Source organism: Crocuta crocuta, unplaced genomic scaffold (assembly GCF_008692635.1).
Source record: "Crocuta crocuta isolate KB4526 unplaced genomic scaffold, BGI_CrCroc_1.0 scaffold662, whole genome shotgun sequence".
In the NCBI taxonomy this organism is placed as follows: Eukaryota; Metazoa; Chordata; class Mammalia; order Carnivora; family Hyaenidae; genus Crocuta; species Crocuta crocuta.
Window position 1 is genome coordinate 1 of NW_027533282.1, and position 12,699 is coordinate 12,699.

At 37.4% G+C, this 12,699-nt stretch overlaps 2 protein-coding genes across 2 annotated transcripts; one reads left to right on the plus strand and one right to left on the minus strand.

The window, feature by feature from the left end:
* Positions 1–935: 935 nt before the first annotated feature.
* On the plus strand, positions 936–1,877 carry LOC144218257 (olfactory receptor 51A7-like). Its single transcript, XM_077748114.1, has one exon. The coding sequence runs from the start codon at positions 936–938 to the stop codon at positions 1,875–1,877; it is 942 nt and encodes a 313-aa protein (XP_077604240.1).
* Positions 1,878–5,924: 4,047 nt separating this feature from the next.
* On the minus strand, positions 5,925–8,810 carry OR51S1 (olfactory receptor family 51 subfamily S member 1). The gene is given in 2 exon segments (XM_077748110.1): positions 5,925–7,428; positions 7,431–8,810. Coding segments are annotated over 2 exon segments (954 nt in total). The 5' UTR covers positions 7,513–8,810; the 3' UTR covers positions 5,925–6,556.
* Positions 8,811–12,699: the final 3,889 nt, after the last annotated feature.

The following is a 12,699-nucleotide window of genomic DNA, read 5'->3' on the forward strand; positions in this document are numbered from 1 at the left end:
ACAAATTAGGAAGGAGAATAATTAAAAAGAATATAGGAAAGTACCGAGCATCACTTTCCATTTTCACAATTCTGATGGGAAAATTTAAAACATTTTGTATATTTGCTTTACATGTTATTGGCTTTTTAAAAATGAAACATAAAACATTACCCTTAAATTTGAAGTTCGCTTTGATCCAGACTCCATTTCCACCATATTCATTCTACTGTGATTGTGTGTGTGCACATGTGCACGCACACATATTGTTGTATGGATAATTTTCTAGTACAAGGGTCAACAAATTTTTTTCTGTAAATGGCCAGGAAACAAATATTTTAGACTTTTAAGACCACATACTTGTCTCTATCATATGTTTTTTTCTTCTTTTTTTTTTATTTTGATACAACCCTTTAAAATATATTTTTTAAATTCTCACAGGGTGAATTGGCTCTGCACATTAATTTGTCAAACTCTGTGGTAGGTCAATTTTATATTTTCACACACATGTATCATGAACAATAATGTTAGGCCTCCTTTGACTCCCGCTACTATAGCGTCTGTGATTTGTATGAGTATATGACCATTGACCACATCCATAGATTTTCCAGATTGCAATATATTCCAACTTAGTTTACTTGATGCATAAATCTTAAAAATGATAGTTTTAATAAAAAAGGTTATCAAACACCTTGTTGCTTCCAAGCTACAGGGAATAAAGGTAGACTTGAAGCGTATAAATGTCTCAAATGAACATCGTGAAGAACCTGTTTAAATCTACTCTGTATTCTTCTTTATATAGAGAAAGCTATATTACATTATTGCTTGATACCGAAGGATGAGCTATATTTAATGTAACTGACAACTGAACTTAATTGTGTTTGGTAAACACAACTAAGAGAATTTGTTGTTGATGTTATTTATCTACCAGGAGCCTATACGTGAGAGACCTATTTGTGATGTTTGCTCTCAATACCTCAGAAGTTGAAATCTCCACCTTCCTGTTGATTGGGATCCCAGGGCTTGAGAATGTCCACATTTGGATCTCCATCCCCATCTGTTTCATGTACCTCCTGGCCATCCTGGGCAACTGCACCATCCTCTTTGTCATCAGGACAGAGCCTTCCCTGCATGAGCCTATGTACTATTTCCTCTCCATGCTGGCCCTATCTGACCTGGGCTTGTCTTTCTCTTCTCTTCCCTCCATGCTGAGGATCTTCTTGCTCAATGCCGTGGAGATTTCTGCTGATGCATGTATTGCCCAGGAATTTTTCATCCACGGATTCACAGACATGGAATCCTCAGTGCTCTTGATCATGTCCTTTGACCGCTTTCTAGCCATTCGCAATCCCCTGAGGTATAGCTCCATTCTTACCAGCTCCAGAGTTTTGCATATAGGCCTCGCATTTGCTATTAAAAGCTTTCTACTAGTTCTTCCTCTTCCTTTCACTCTAAAGAGACTCAGATACTGTAATAAACACCTGCTCTCACACTCCTACTGCCTCCACCAGGATGTCATGAAACTGGCCTGCTCTGACAATAGGGTTAACTTTTACTACGGTCTGTTTGTTGCACTCTGCATGATGTCAGACAGTGTGTTGATTGCTGTTTCCTATGTGTTCATCCTGAAGACTGTACTGGGTATTGCATCCTATGGGGAGCGACTTAAGGCCCTTAATACCTGTGTGTCCCACATCTGTGCTGTGCTCATCTTCTATGTGCCCATCATCACCTTGGCTACCATGCATCGTTTTGCCAAGCACAAATCTCCTTTGGCTATGATTCTGATAGCTGATGCATTCTTGTTGGTACCACCTTTGATGAATCCCATTGTGTATTGTGTAAAAACTCGGCAGATTAGAGTAAGAGTCCTGGAAAAACTGAGTCTAAAGTCTAAATGATGGGACAGAGGTGGAAGTATCATTTTCTCTACAATAAATTGTCTTAGGAACAGTGCAATATTTCTTCCAAAGAGGAGACATTTCCTTTTACTTCATAGCCCTCAATTTATATTAATTAATTAGTCAGTCAATCAATTATCCCTAAAGGAGACCTAATATACCACAGCATATCTTCTTTTATGGAAGAGGAAGGCTGCATTTCATAGAGGAAGTAGGGATGCTTTTGTTATTGTTTGGGGGACTGACGGCATCTATCCTTAGGTATGAATGAAGAGCAAGAATTTGGAGGAGGTTCTAAGGAGGAAGTATGATGAGTGGCCCTAAAGTGATGGGTGGAACTCTGAAAGGTTTTGGAGCCATTTAGCATATTCATATTTGCTTCTCTTATTTGCTTCTTTTGTTGTGTGTGATTTACATTAAGCCCTTTATAATATGTCTAAGTTGGCTTACGTATGTTCTTTTCCTTGCTGCTTAAAGTGTGGTACAGTGTTCAACAGCAGAAGTTTCACCTGGAAAGTAACTAGTCATAAGCCTAGTAAGTCAGAATCTGCATTTTAGCAAGGTCTTAGATGATTGGTATGTACAGTAATTTCTGAGGGGAAAAAAACCTTTTGGGGGCAATGTGAAAAGGGAACCTAGAGGGTATGTCTTCTGCTGACACCAAATTGGGGGGAAATTGTAGGTGGGCATTGGCATTTGGCAACATTTGTAGTAAAGGCAAAGGGCTGAGTCCTTGGAACAATAGTGGACAGAGACCCAGAAACATCTCCAACATCTCTCTCATTGACTCCATTGTGAATTTCCACAAGGAAAGAGTTGTAAAATTTTCAACTCTAAAAGTCTCCTCACAATACAATTCCTTGTTCATAGTATGCACTTGGTAGATGTATATCAATATGAACCAAAAGAATAGTCCAAAATTTTGCTGGGGTGGAAATTCAGGGGTGAATCAGGGCGGTCATCACCTAGACTCAACTCACCTCTGCACTGTCTGCACCTCTTACCAGGAAGTTAACATCGACAGGGAATATATGGGTCTTTTGTGAGAGACAGAGAATTTAGGGCAGCCCATAACACCTTTAGGTACAATCATAATAGTCAAGCCACAACACAGAATCTGTGCTACTGTGGCGAAACAGATCTTGAAACAACTTTCTTATCCAAGCCTCCCTGGGTCCACCTATCAATCCTAGCATTGTAAATGGAGCCAGATTAGAATACTTCAAGGGCATCCTAATGAGAAAGTGTCAACAAGAAGCTTTAGGGCTACAAGGACTAGGCCATCTTTATTTAGATGATCAGAGTCCAGGATTACTGCTAATCAATGAGACATAAAGTAACTCCAGACAGGGGCTTTAGAAGCCATCCCATAGAAGAAAGAGTAGAAAGACCCTATCAGGGATGACGTCCTCCAAACCATTTACTGTGATAACTTAGTCCTGCCAGGGAGGTGACAAGAGGACTAAAAATAGCTCAAGACTGAGGTCAAGACTCGGCCCTTTGGTTTCATCTCCGCCATTTCCTGGCTATGTAGCCTTGAGAAAATTACTTCTATGTGTTGTGTATTATATTTCATATGTACTTTGAAATTTAAAAAATAATTCCTTCTTTCTTCACAGTCTGAATTAATATGTTAATCCTTTTAAGAGCTGTAAAATCCAAATATGGTCTTCAGACAGACTTATTTAGACAAGATATGTTTAGGTGAGTTCATATAAAAATAGAGATTCACGAGCTATCTTAAAAGTATGAAGATATGGCAATACCAGGCTTGCATTCTCACATGGAAAAGCTCAGTAGGAGCACACTAAGAAGTGTTGGCCCTTACACAGTCCCTACTACTCATTGTCTGAGTACGTGCTTGCTCTACTTATTTCTATTATGACCTTGTTCTTCGAGGTATTTGAACTTAAGTCTCTGTTATGAATTCTTTTTTTTTAAATGCTTATTTATTTTTGAGAGAGAGAGAGAAAACACACGTGAGAGTGTGAGGGGGGAGGAGCAGAGAGAAAGGGACACGGGGCATTCAAAACACACTCAATAGTGTCATTGCAGAGCTCGGACTCATGAACCCTGAGATCATGACCTGAGCCAAAATCAAGAAACAGATGCTCAACCGACTGAGCCACCAATACACCCCCTGTGGCCACCCCCCCATTAATGAATTCTTAATTGTTTTCTCCTCCTTGCCCCCACTTCTCTCTTTCTCTCTCTCTCTCACAGGTTACAGGTCTGGAGTCTCTTTTTAAGCTTTGTTTAGCAATGGGACCAACTCAGAGACCTGGATTTTGTAAAGCTTATCCTGGTTTTCAGTTTCTCTCAACTCCCCTGTCTCACTGTTACATTTTATTTAAGATTGTAAACATTCCTGCTAATACCTCTATCGCCCTGTGTGTGTTAGAGGAGGATTTTCCTTCAAATCTGTCAGGTGATTTGCAGAGGTAACAGTGCCCCCTGACTGGCCAGGACCGGTAATACCAAGCACTCTCCACTTGAAGACTGAAGGGATGGGGTGGATGTGATCCCTGACCTAGAGAGAACAGTGAAACCCCTGCTGTGAGAGAGTTCTGTGTTCCCCTGAACCTGTAAACACGGGGATTTAGTTCATCTTCGCTGACTTACAAAGGTCCATGCAAACATGCTTTCAGCAGATCCTACGTTGCAGTTTTCCTTCCCTAAAATGAGGTGGTATGAGCTGAAAGAATCTTCCAGCTATAAAGTTTTTTATTCACACTGAATAGGCATACAAGGTGTAACTACAGTTATTTTTAATATCATTAATTCCAAATAACTATAATTTATTGAATATCTCTTATGTTCAGACACTATGACAAAGGGACTTGATTTCATGCAATCCTTATTATACCTATTTTGTAAACATGAGAAAAACTGTTGCCAAATTACACAGGAAGTAGTGAAGTGAGAATTCAAACCTAGGCCTGTGGGACTTCAAACTGTTCACATCATTCTACTGGCAGTAAATAAATGAGAAGTTGGGTGTCAGTGTAGCAGGGAAGAGGAAATGGTGAACTTTGGGAAAAGCAGGTTTCTCAGAGACCTCATCATTGTTGCCACAAGAGCAGGCTGTTTCTCTGTTCAACAACTTAAAAAAAGTATTTTGTAGCAGGGCCTTTAGATTAAGCCAATCTGAAAATAAATGCTGCCTTTGCGACTAATTTTATATATTTCAAGCACTCTGAAATCCTCAGTCTCAGTATCTCATTTGTGAGATGGAAAGACTAATTATCTAATTGAGTAAGAGGATATATAACATACCTTGCAGAGAAACTTGGTATCAGATGAGAATATAACCATTCCTGCCTTGCTGGAAGGTATCCTGATAGAGTGGTATGTGTTCTTGTTTTGGCACTAAGTGGATCCAATTTGCTACTTTCTTTTAAAATGCATTCTTTTATAATCACAAGAGAACAAAGATGTTTCAATATCAGTAAATTGAACAACACATTAAAGCAGACAAATTATATTAGTGGATGCTGAAAAAGCACTTAATAGGATTTATCAAGTAAACTTATTATTAATAAAATTGGAATACACATAAATTATTTAAGTATTTAAAAATTACCCAAAGACCTAGCAGCCAACCATTGTTGTAATACGTGGACCACTAATGCCATTCCTGTTAAAATCAATAACAAGATTTGAACATTCACTTTCACTGCTATTCTTTCATAACGGGTCGGAGAGTCCAATGAATTAAATAAAGTAAAATGAAATAAGTTGTATGACTAGTAGGAAGAACTTACCAATCACCTATTTTTACTTAGATATGATAAATATAAGTAAAATTCAAAAAATAAAAAGCAACTATAATTCATATGATAATTTGGTAAAATATATATTCATGCAAGATAAAAAATGATTTTCCTCAATCAAGCATTGGAAATAGAAATAGGGAATTATTTTATTTACAAGAGCAACAAAGTATACATTTAAAAACTATAGAACTAAATTTAATTAAGTAAATAATTTTATTGAAAAATTTAGAAAAGGTGTTCATAAGTGAAACATCTATCATATATTCTTGGATGTGACAGCTTATCATCATAAATGTTGACTTACACTTAATCTATAAAAATAATGTAATTCTTGTTAGAATTCCAAAGCTGCTATTTGTCTTTTGAGAGGGGGATCACTTTATACCACATATTAACAAGTCAGACTATGAGGCTACGCTAATAGGTCAGTGATAGGTGATTATATACATGACACATATATATCAAAATCCATAAAAAGATCTGTAAAGCAATGTACAAACACACACACACACGTAGAATGCCATAGAAGGTTTCTGTCTTCTCATTTCTCTGCTGTGCAGCTGTTTAACTCTTCCAGTTTCCTCCGGTATTAGGATATAGATGTGGTGGGGAAATTAACAAAAACAAAGCAATAACAGACACACACTTTGGTGGTTGTGATATGACCTAGATCTTGGATGTTCTATGCCATGATCTGTAGTGTAACAGGGAGTAGACCGCTGCCATTCTCTGGAGCTTGTAAACTTTCCTTCACAGCACATGCACACTTGCAAGGACAGGCAGATACATCCACATATATGTGCTTGTGTGTGCCCAAGTGACCATTTCATGCATGCCGAACTGAGTTCTTAGTCATGGAAACCTTTGTTTCCATGAGCCTCCAAAGGTGGAGGGGCATCCCCGTCATTGAGCACAACCCACCTTCCTGGGCTGTAGTCTCTTGAGTATTCTTTCTCTAATCTCCTTCATCTTGACACTGTAGAGAATAGGGTTTATCAGTGGAGGAAGCAGGAAGTGGACATAGGAGAGAAGAGTATGGGCAGGCTGAGGTATTGGCACTCTAAGACAGTCAATGAGGGCAAGAAGGGTCATGGGCATGTAGAAGAGGAGGACAGCAGAGAGGTGGGCAGCACAAATTTGGCCAGCCTTCCAGCGATCCTCACTGGACCCCAAACCTTGCAACACCCTGCCAGTTAGGCCATAGGAGAAAAAAATAAGCAGAGGGTCTAATCCCATGGCTGACAGAACCACGAAGAGGCTATAGACTGCACCCCAAGCTCCAGGGCAGGCCAAATGGGCTATATCTGAGTGCAAGCAGTAAGAATGTGTCAGGACCTGTGGGCGGCAGTAGGGCATGTGGGCCAGGAGGAATGGCAGGGGCAGATGGAGACCCAGGCATCGGAAAGCAATAGCCAGGCCAATCTTGCTAATGACATCATTGGTGATGAGAGTTGGGTAGTGGAGAGGCCGGCAGATGGCTAGTGCTCGATCTAAGGCCATGGCGAGCAATACAGACGACTCCATGACAGAAAAGACGTGGACAAAGAACATCTGTAAGAGGCAAACCGAAGCAGGGACTGTATGAATTCCAGCAAAGGCAAGACCCAGCAGGGTGGGCATCAGGGCTGTGGCCAAGCCAACATCAGACACACTAAGCAGGAAGAGGAAGAAATACATTGGGCGGTGCAGGGTGGGATCCAGGGCAATGATCCAGAGGATAGTGCCATTGCCCAGAGCAGAGAAAATGTAGACGGTGATGAGTGGTATTGTCCAGCTGACAGACCTGGCATGCCCACCAACAAGAAGGTGGGGGCCATTGAAGTGTTATTGGGGGCTGCCTGGTTAGGGAATGTTGACATAGTTCAGGATCCCACTTTGAACTCTGGAACCTAAAAACTGATTAGAAAGATTACTTAATCTTTTGACACATTTGCATGATGCTGTCTAAAGCAGCCTGCCTCCTTCTTCCCCAGCCCCCAGCACACAGGCTTCCATGTTCCCTCCCAGCACACACATACATTCTAATATCTATGCCATAGTCATCCCTTGTCTTGGCAACTTTTCTAAAGCTGTCCTCAAATCTGTTTCTCTCCCTAAATTGTTTCTCTATTTTCCTTTAACCCTGCCTCTTCTTGTAGCTTTTTCCTAACTCACGGCCTTCCATCAATGGCAAACATCTGTGAGAGGGTCTATACTCCTATAAACACTCTTTCTGCACCCCTCAACCCCAGGCATTTTGACTTCAGTTCCCTTTATGTGCTCTCAATAAAGTCAGAAGTTACACCTTTTAGTATTAAATCAATGGGCACTCTTATTTCCTAAACTGATGCATTTCTCAATGAGCTTTGGCTGTTAGAAATCCAGTTTCTCTTTTTTTCTCCAGTTTACCTCTTGAAGTTAACTACTTAGTTCACCTTGCTATGTCCCATTTCAGGGTATATATTGATATTTTTGAGGATTCTTAATTTGGCTCTCTTCTTTTTCTTCAGTGGTTATATCTACTCTCATGACTTTAACTAAACTCTGTAGACTGATGAATCACAAATATATCTCCTAGCTCATTCTATATTCATCTTATCCTAGAAATCTCTACTCTTATGTCACATTTACTTTAAATTCAAATAATCCTCAAAAGATCTTCACAAATGCATCTTAAACAATCTTCCATCTTCCTCAGGAGACAGTGGTGGGGAAATTACAGCAATGACAAAAAGGAAAATAAAAAAAGAAGAAAGAAAGAAAAAAGGGAACATATCTTGGTTCCCTACATCAGTGTCTGACAAGACCACTTACCAATTTTCCATAATAAAAGCCTTACAATTAGACTTACTTCACATATAATATCATATATTATTTATAATTTCAACAATATGGTTTATAATTTCCAAGCACACACTATAGTCCTATCTCTTTCCCTCAGTCAAATGCCCAAAAAAGTTAGAACTGAAATTCCATACATAAGGACCATGAAATTGTGATCTGGAGAAAAGAAAACTAAAGACATGTTGAGTTATATTCTTAGGGGAATAATATGGATGTAAATTAACTCTAAACATTTATTAAAAATTCTAAAGATATATATCCTAAAATATGAAGTTAAGCATTTTAAAATTAAATGTAAAACTTTCAAAGTATAACAGGAAATAAAATGAAATGAAGATCTTAATCAACCTAACAGAAAACATTTAAAGAGGAACAAATAGGAACAGATATTCATTTGTAGTGTGATTGAGTGAGGAGGTTGAAAAATCCTCTCTCACAAAAAGCAACTGTAAAACTGGTAAAAAATCAATAGCACCATTTTAATACCATTCATTCCTGAATGAAGCCCATTCATTAAAACTACAGAACTTTGGGAAATAACTCCCAAGGTAAAGACATTCTGGCCTGGGGCTCCCCTCATTATCCCCACTGCCTCCAGTTCTGTCAGAGGGGGAAGACAGGGACAGCTGAGGGCTTTGGTCCAGTTGTCTGAGCTAGCTTCCTTGATTTAGAGCTTGTTGGCTAGTGTGCTCATCTTGGTGGCAAGTACCTAGGGATGGCCTGAGGCTCTACTACCCTGAGGTTTGGGCCTTCTTTGCGGTGAGCCATGCAACAGTGGACTAGCTGGGGACTTCACAGGGAGTTCTGCTAAAATGGCAGATGGATGTCCAACCATAACAATAATTACAAAGTAAATGGACTAAACAGTCCTCACAAAAAGCAGACATTCTTCTACAGAATTTAAAAAGTAAGGAATAACTATATTCTGCACACAGGGGTCACACCATAGAGTCCAGGATATATAACTTGAAAGTAGTAAGATGGAAAACCATATACCATACAAACAACAACTATAAGATAACTAGAGTGGTAATACCAGTATCAGACAAAAAAGGCTTCAAGACAGGAAATATTATGAGACAAAGGTATTTCATAAAGAAATAAGGAGAAATATCAGAAATATGAGCATTTATAAATGCATATACAAGAACACTAGATCCCTAAAACATATGCAACAAAATTGACAAAATTGAAAGAAAGAAATTATTCAGCAGTAAAAGTTGGAATTTCCATATCCCACACTCAATAATTAGACAGTTAGACAGAAAATCATCGAAGAAATAGAAATATTGAACAACATTATGAATCAAAAATGACGTTTATAGAATACTGTACACAATATTGTATATGATAGACTATAGTCTGAGTGACAAAATAAGCCTGAATAAACTTTAAAACAATGAGTCCTGTAAAGTATGTTTCTGGCTACAATGGTACTAAATTAGAGATCTACAATATCAAGAAATCTGGACTTCGAACAATACACTTTTAAATACTTCATGGGTCCAATAAGAAATATCCAGGGAAATTAAAAACTATTTTGAATTATATGAAAAGGAAAACAGAACATACCAAATCTATGGTGTACAATTAGAACAGTGCTTTGAGAGAGATTTATGAGTTGATATTCCTATATCAGAAAAGAAGTTCTCAAATCAATAACCTGTGGTTCTACGTTAAGTATTTGTAAAGCAAAGAATAATTAAAACTCAAAGCAAATATGGGTAAAATAATCCGTGTAAAGAGCAGCAAATGGAAAATTGAAAACAACAAAGAAAATCAATAAAACCAAAATTTGTTCTTTGAAAAGATGGGCAAAATTGAAAACCCTTAGTAAGTCTTACAAAAAAAAAATAAGAGAAAAGACATAAATTATCAAGATCAGGAACATATTTACTGACATTACAGATATCCAAATGATAATAAGGGTATATTATAAACAACTATATGTGAGCAAATAGGTTACATGAAAAAACAATCATAGAGAGACATAAATTACCAAACTGACTCAAGGAGAAATAGGAAATCTGATCAGATCTATAACAAACTAAAGAAATTCAATTACTAGTTTAAATTTTTCCTACAAAGAAATCCCAGGTTCAGATGGCTTCATTGGTAAACTACAGGAAAATTCAGCATAAGAACAAATACTAAATGTTTCTCAATTTAAAAAATAAATAGGGGATAGTTTTATAAAATCCAACTAATTCTAGTCCCCATGGTGAGATTAGTGCTTTTATAAAGAAATGAAGGACCAGATTTTTCTCTGCCGGATGAGGATAGAATAAGAAATTGTCTTCCTGAGGGACAGGAAAGAGTTCTGATAAGGAAAAACTGAGCTGGCGCCTAAAATTTGGACACCTTAGATTTCAGGTTGTGAGGAACCAATATATGCTGTTAAAAGTAAGACAAAAAAGAAAAAAGAAAACAAAAAACAAACTCATGCTAGGAGTACGGCACGACCTTGATTCTAAAGCCAGACAAAGATATCACAGGAAAAAAAAAAAACGACAAACAAATATCTCTGAAGTAGATAGATATATAACTTATTAACATAATAGCAAATCAAAATCAACAACGTATAAAACGAATTATATACTTTGATTAAATGAGATTTATCCCATAAGGGCAAGATTGGTTTTATATTTTATTTTTATTTATTTATTTTTAAAAATATTTTTATTTATTTCTAGGAGAGAGAGAGAGACAGCTTGAGCAGGGGAGGGTCAGAGAGAGAGGGAGACACAGACTCTGAAATAGGGTCCAGGCTCTGAGCTCGCAGTCAGCACAGAGCCCGACATGGGGCTCGAACCCACGAACCGCGAAATCATGACCTAAGCGAAAGTCGGACGCTTAACGGACTAAGCCACCCAGGCGCCCCTGGTTTTACATTTTAAAATCAATTACTATAATATGCCATATTAATAAAATAAAGACCAAAACTTCATAGTCATCTCAATTGACACAGAAAAAGAATTCATCAAAATCCTATACTCATTCATGGTAAAACTCACAAAAGAGAAATAGAAAGGAACTTCCTCAATCTGATAAAGGGCATCTGTGAATAAACCTACAGCTAACACATACTTGACTAGGATTTAGAATGAGGCAAAGTTATCTGCTTTGATCACTTCTGTTCAAAATTGTACTGAAGACTCTAGGTAATGCATTAAAGGAAACAAATTAAAATGCCCAGTTTGGTAAGGAAGTTATAAAATGACCTTTATTTACAGATGAGATGAATCTATATGTAGAAAATTCTATGGAATCCATCAAAAAACTACTAAAAAGAATCAATGAGTGTCACAAGGCCATTGGATACAAATTCAAGATACAAATATCAATTGTATGTTTATAAATAGCAATGAATAATCTGAGAATAAAATTGAGAAAATAATTTTATTCATGATGCATCAAAAATTTTAATCTAGGAATAAATTTAACAAAAACATACTATTATACACTGGCAACTATGAAACAAAGCTGAGAGAAATTAAAGAAGCTCCAAATAAGTGGAGAGATATTGCATTTTTATGGATTGGAAGACTCAAGATAGTCAATATAGATAAAATATTTATAAGTATGGAATATGTAGGTATCTCTCAATTACCCCCAAATTACCTGTACTTTTAACAGTATCCCTGACAAAGGGCCAGAGGCCTTTCTGTATATAAGCTTATCCTAAAATTTATATGGAAATGGTATGGAACTAAAAGAGCCAAAATGATTTTGAAAAAGAAAACACAAAGCTAAGAAAGTTACACTACCCAACTTCAAACTTACCAGTCAAGACAGGGCATGAAAACAGACATACAGTTCTATGGAATAGACTAGAGAGCCTGAAAATGAACTTATGCATACATGGTCAACTGATCTATAGCAAGGATGCCAGGAATGTCCAATGAAGAAAGGAAAATCTCTTTAACAAATGGTATTGGGAAAACTGCTATCTGTATGCAAAACAATTAAATTGTATGCATATCTTATACCACATAGAAAAATCAATTAAAATGGATTAAATATTTATTTATTTATTTACTTATTATTTAACATAATTTATTGTCAAGTTGGCTAACATACAGTGTATACAGTGTGCACTTTGTTTTGGGGGTAGATTCCTGTACTTCATCGCTTATATACAATACCCAGCACTCATCCCAACAAGTGCCCTCCTCAATGCCCATTACTCAGACCTGAAACTGTAGAAGAAAACATAAGGGCAA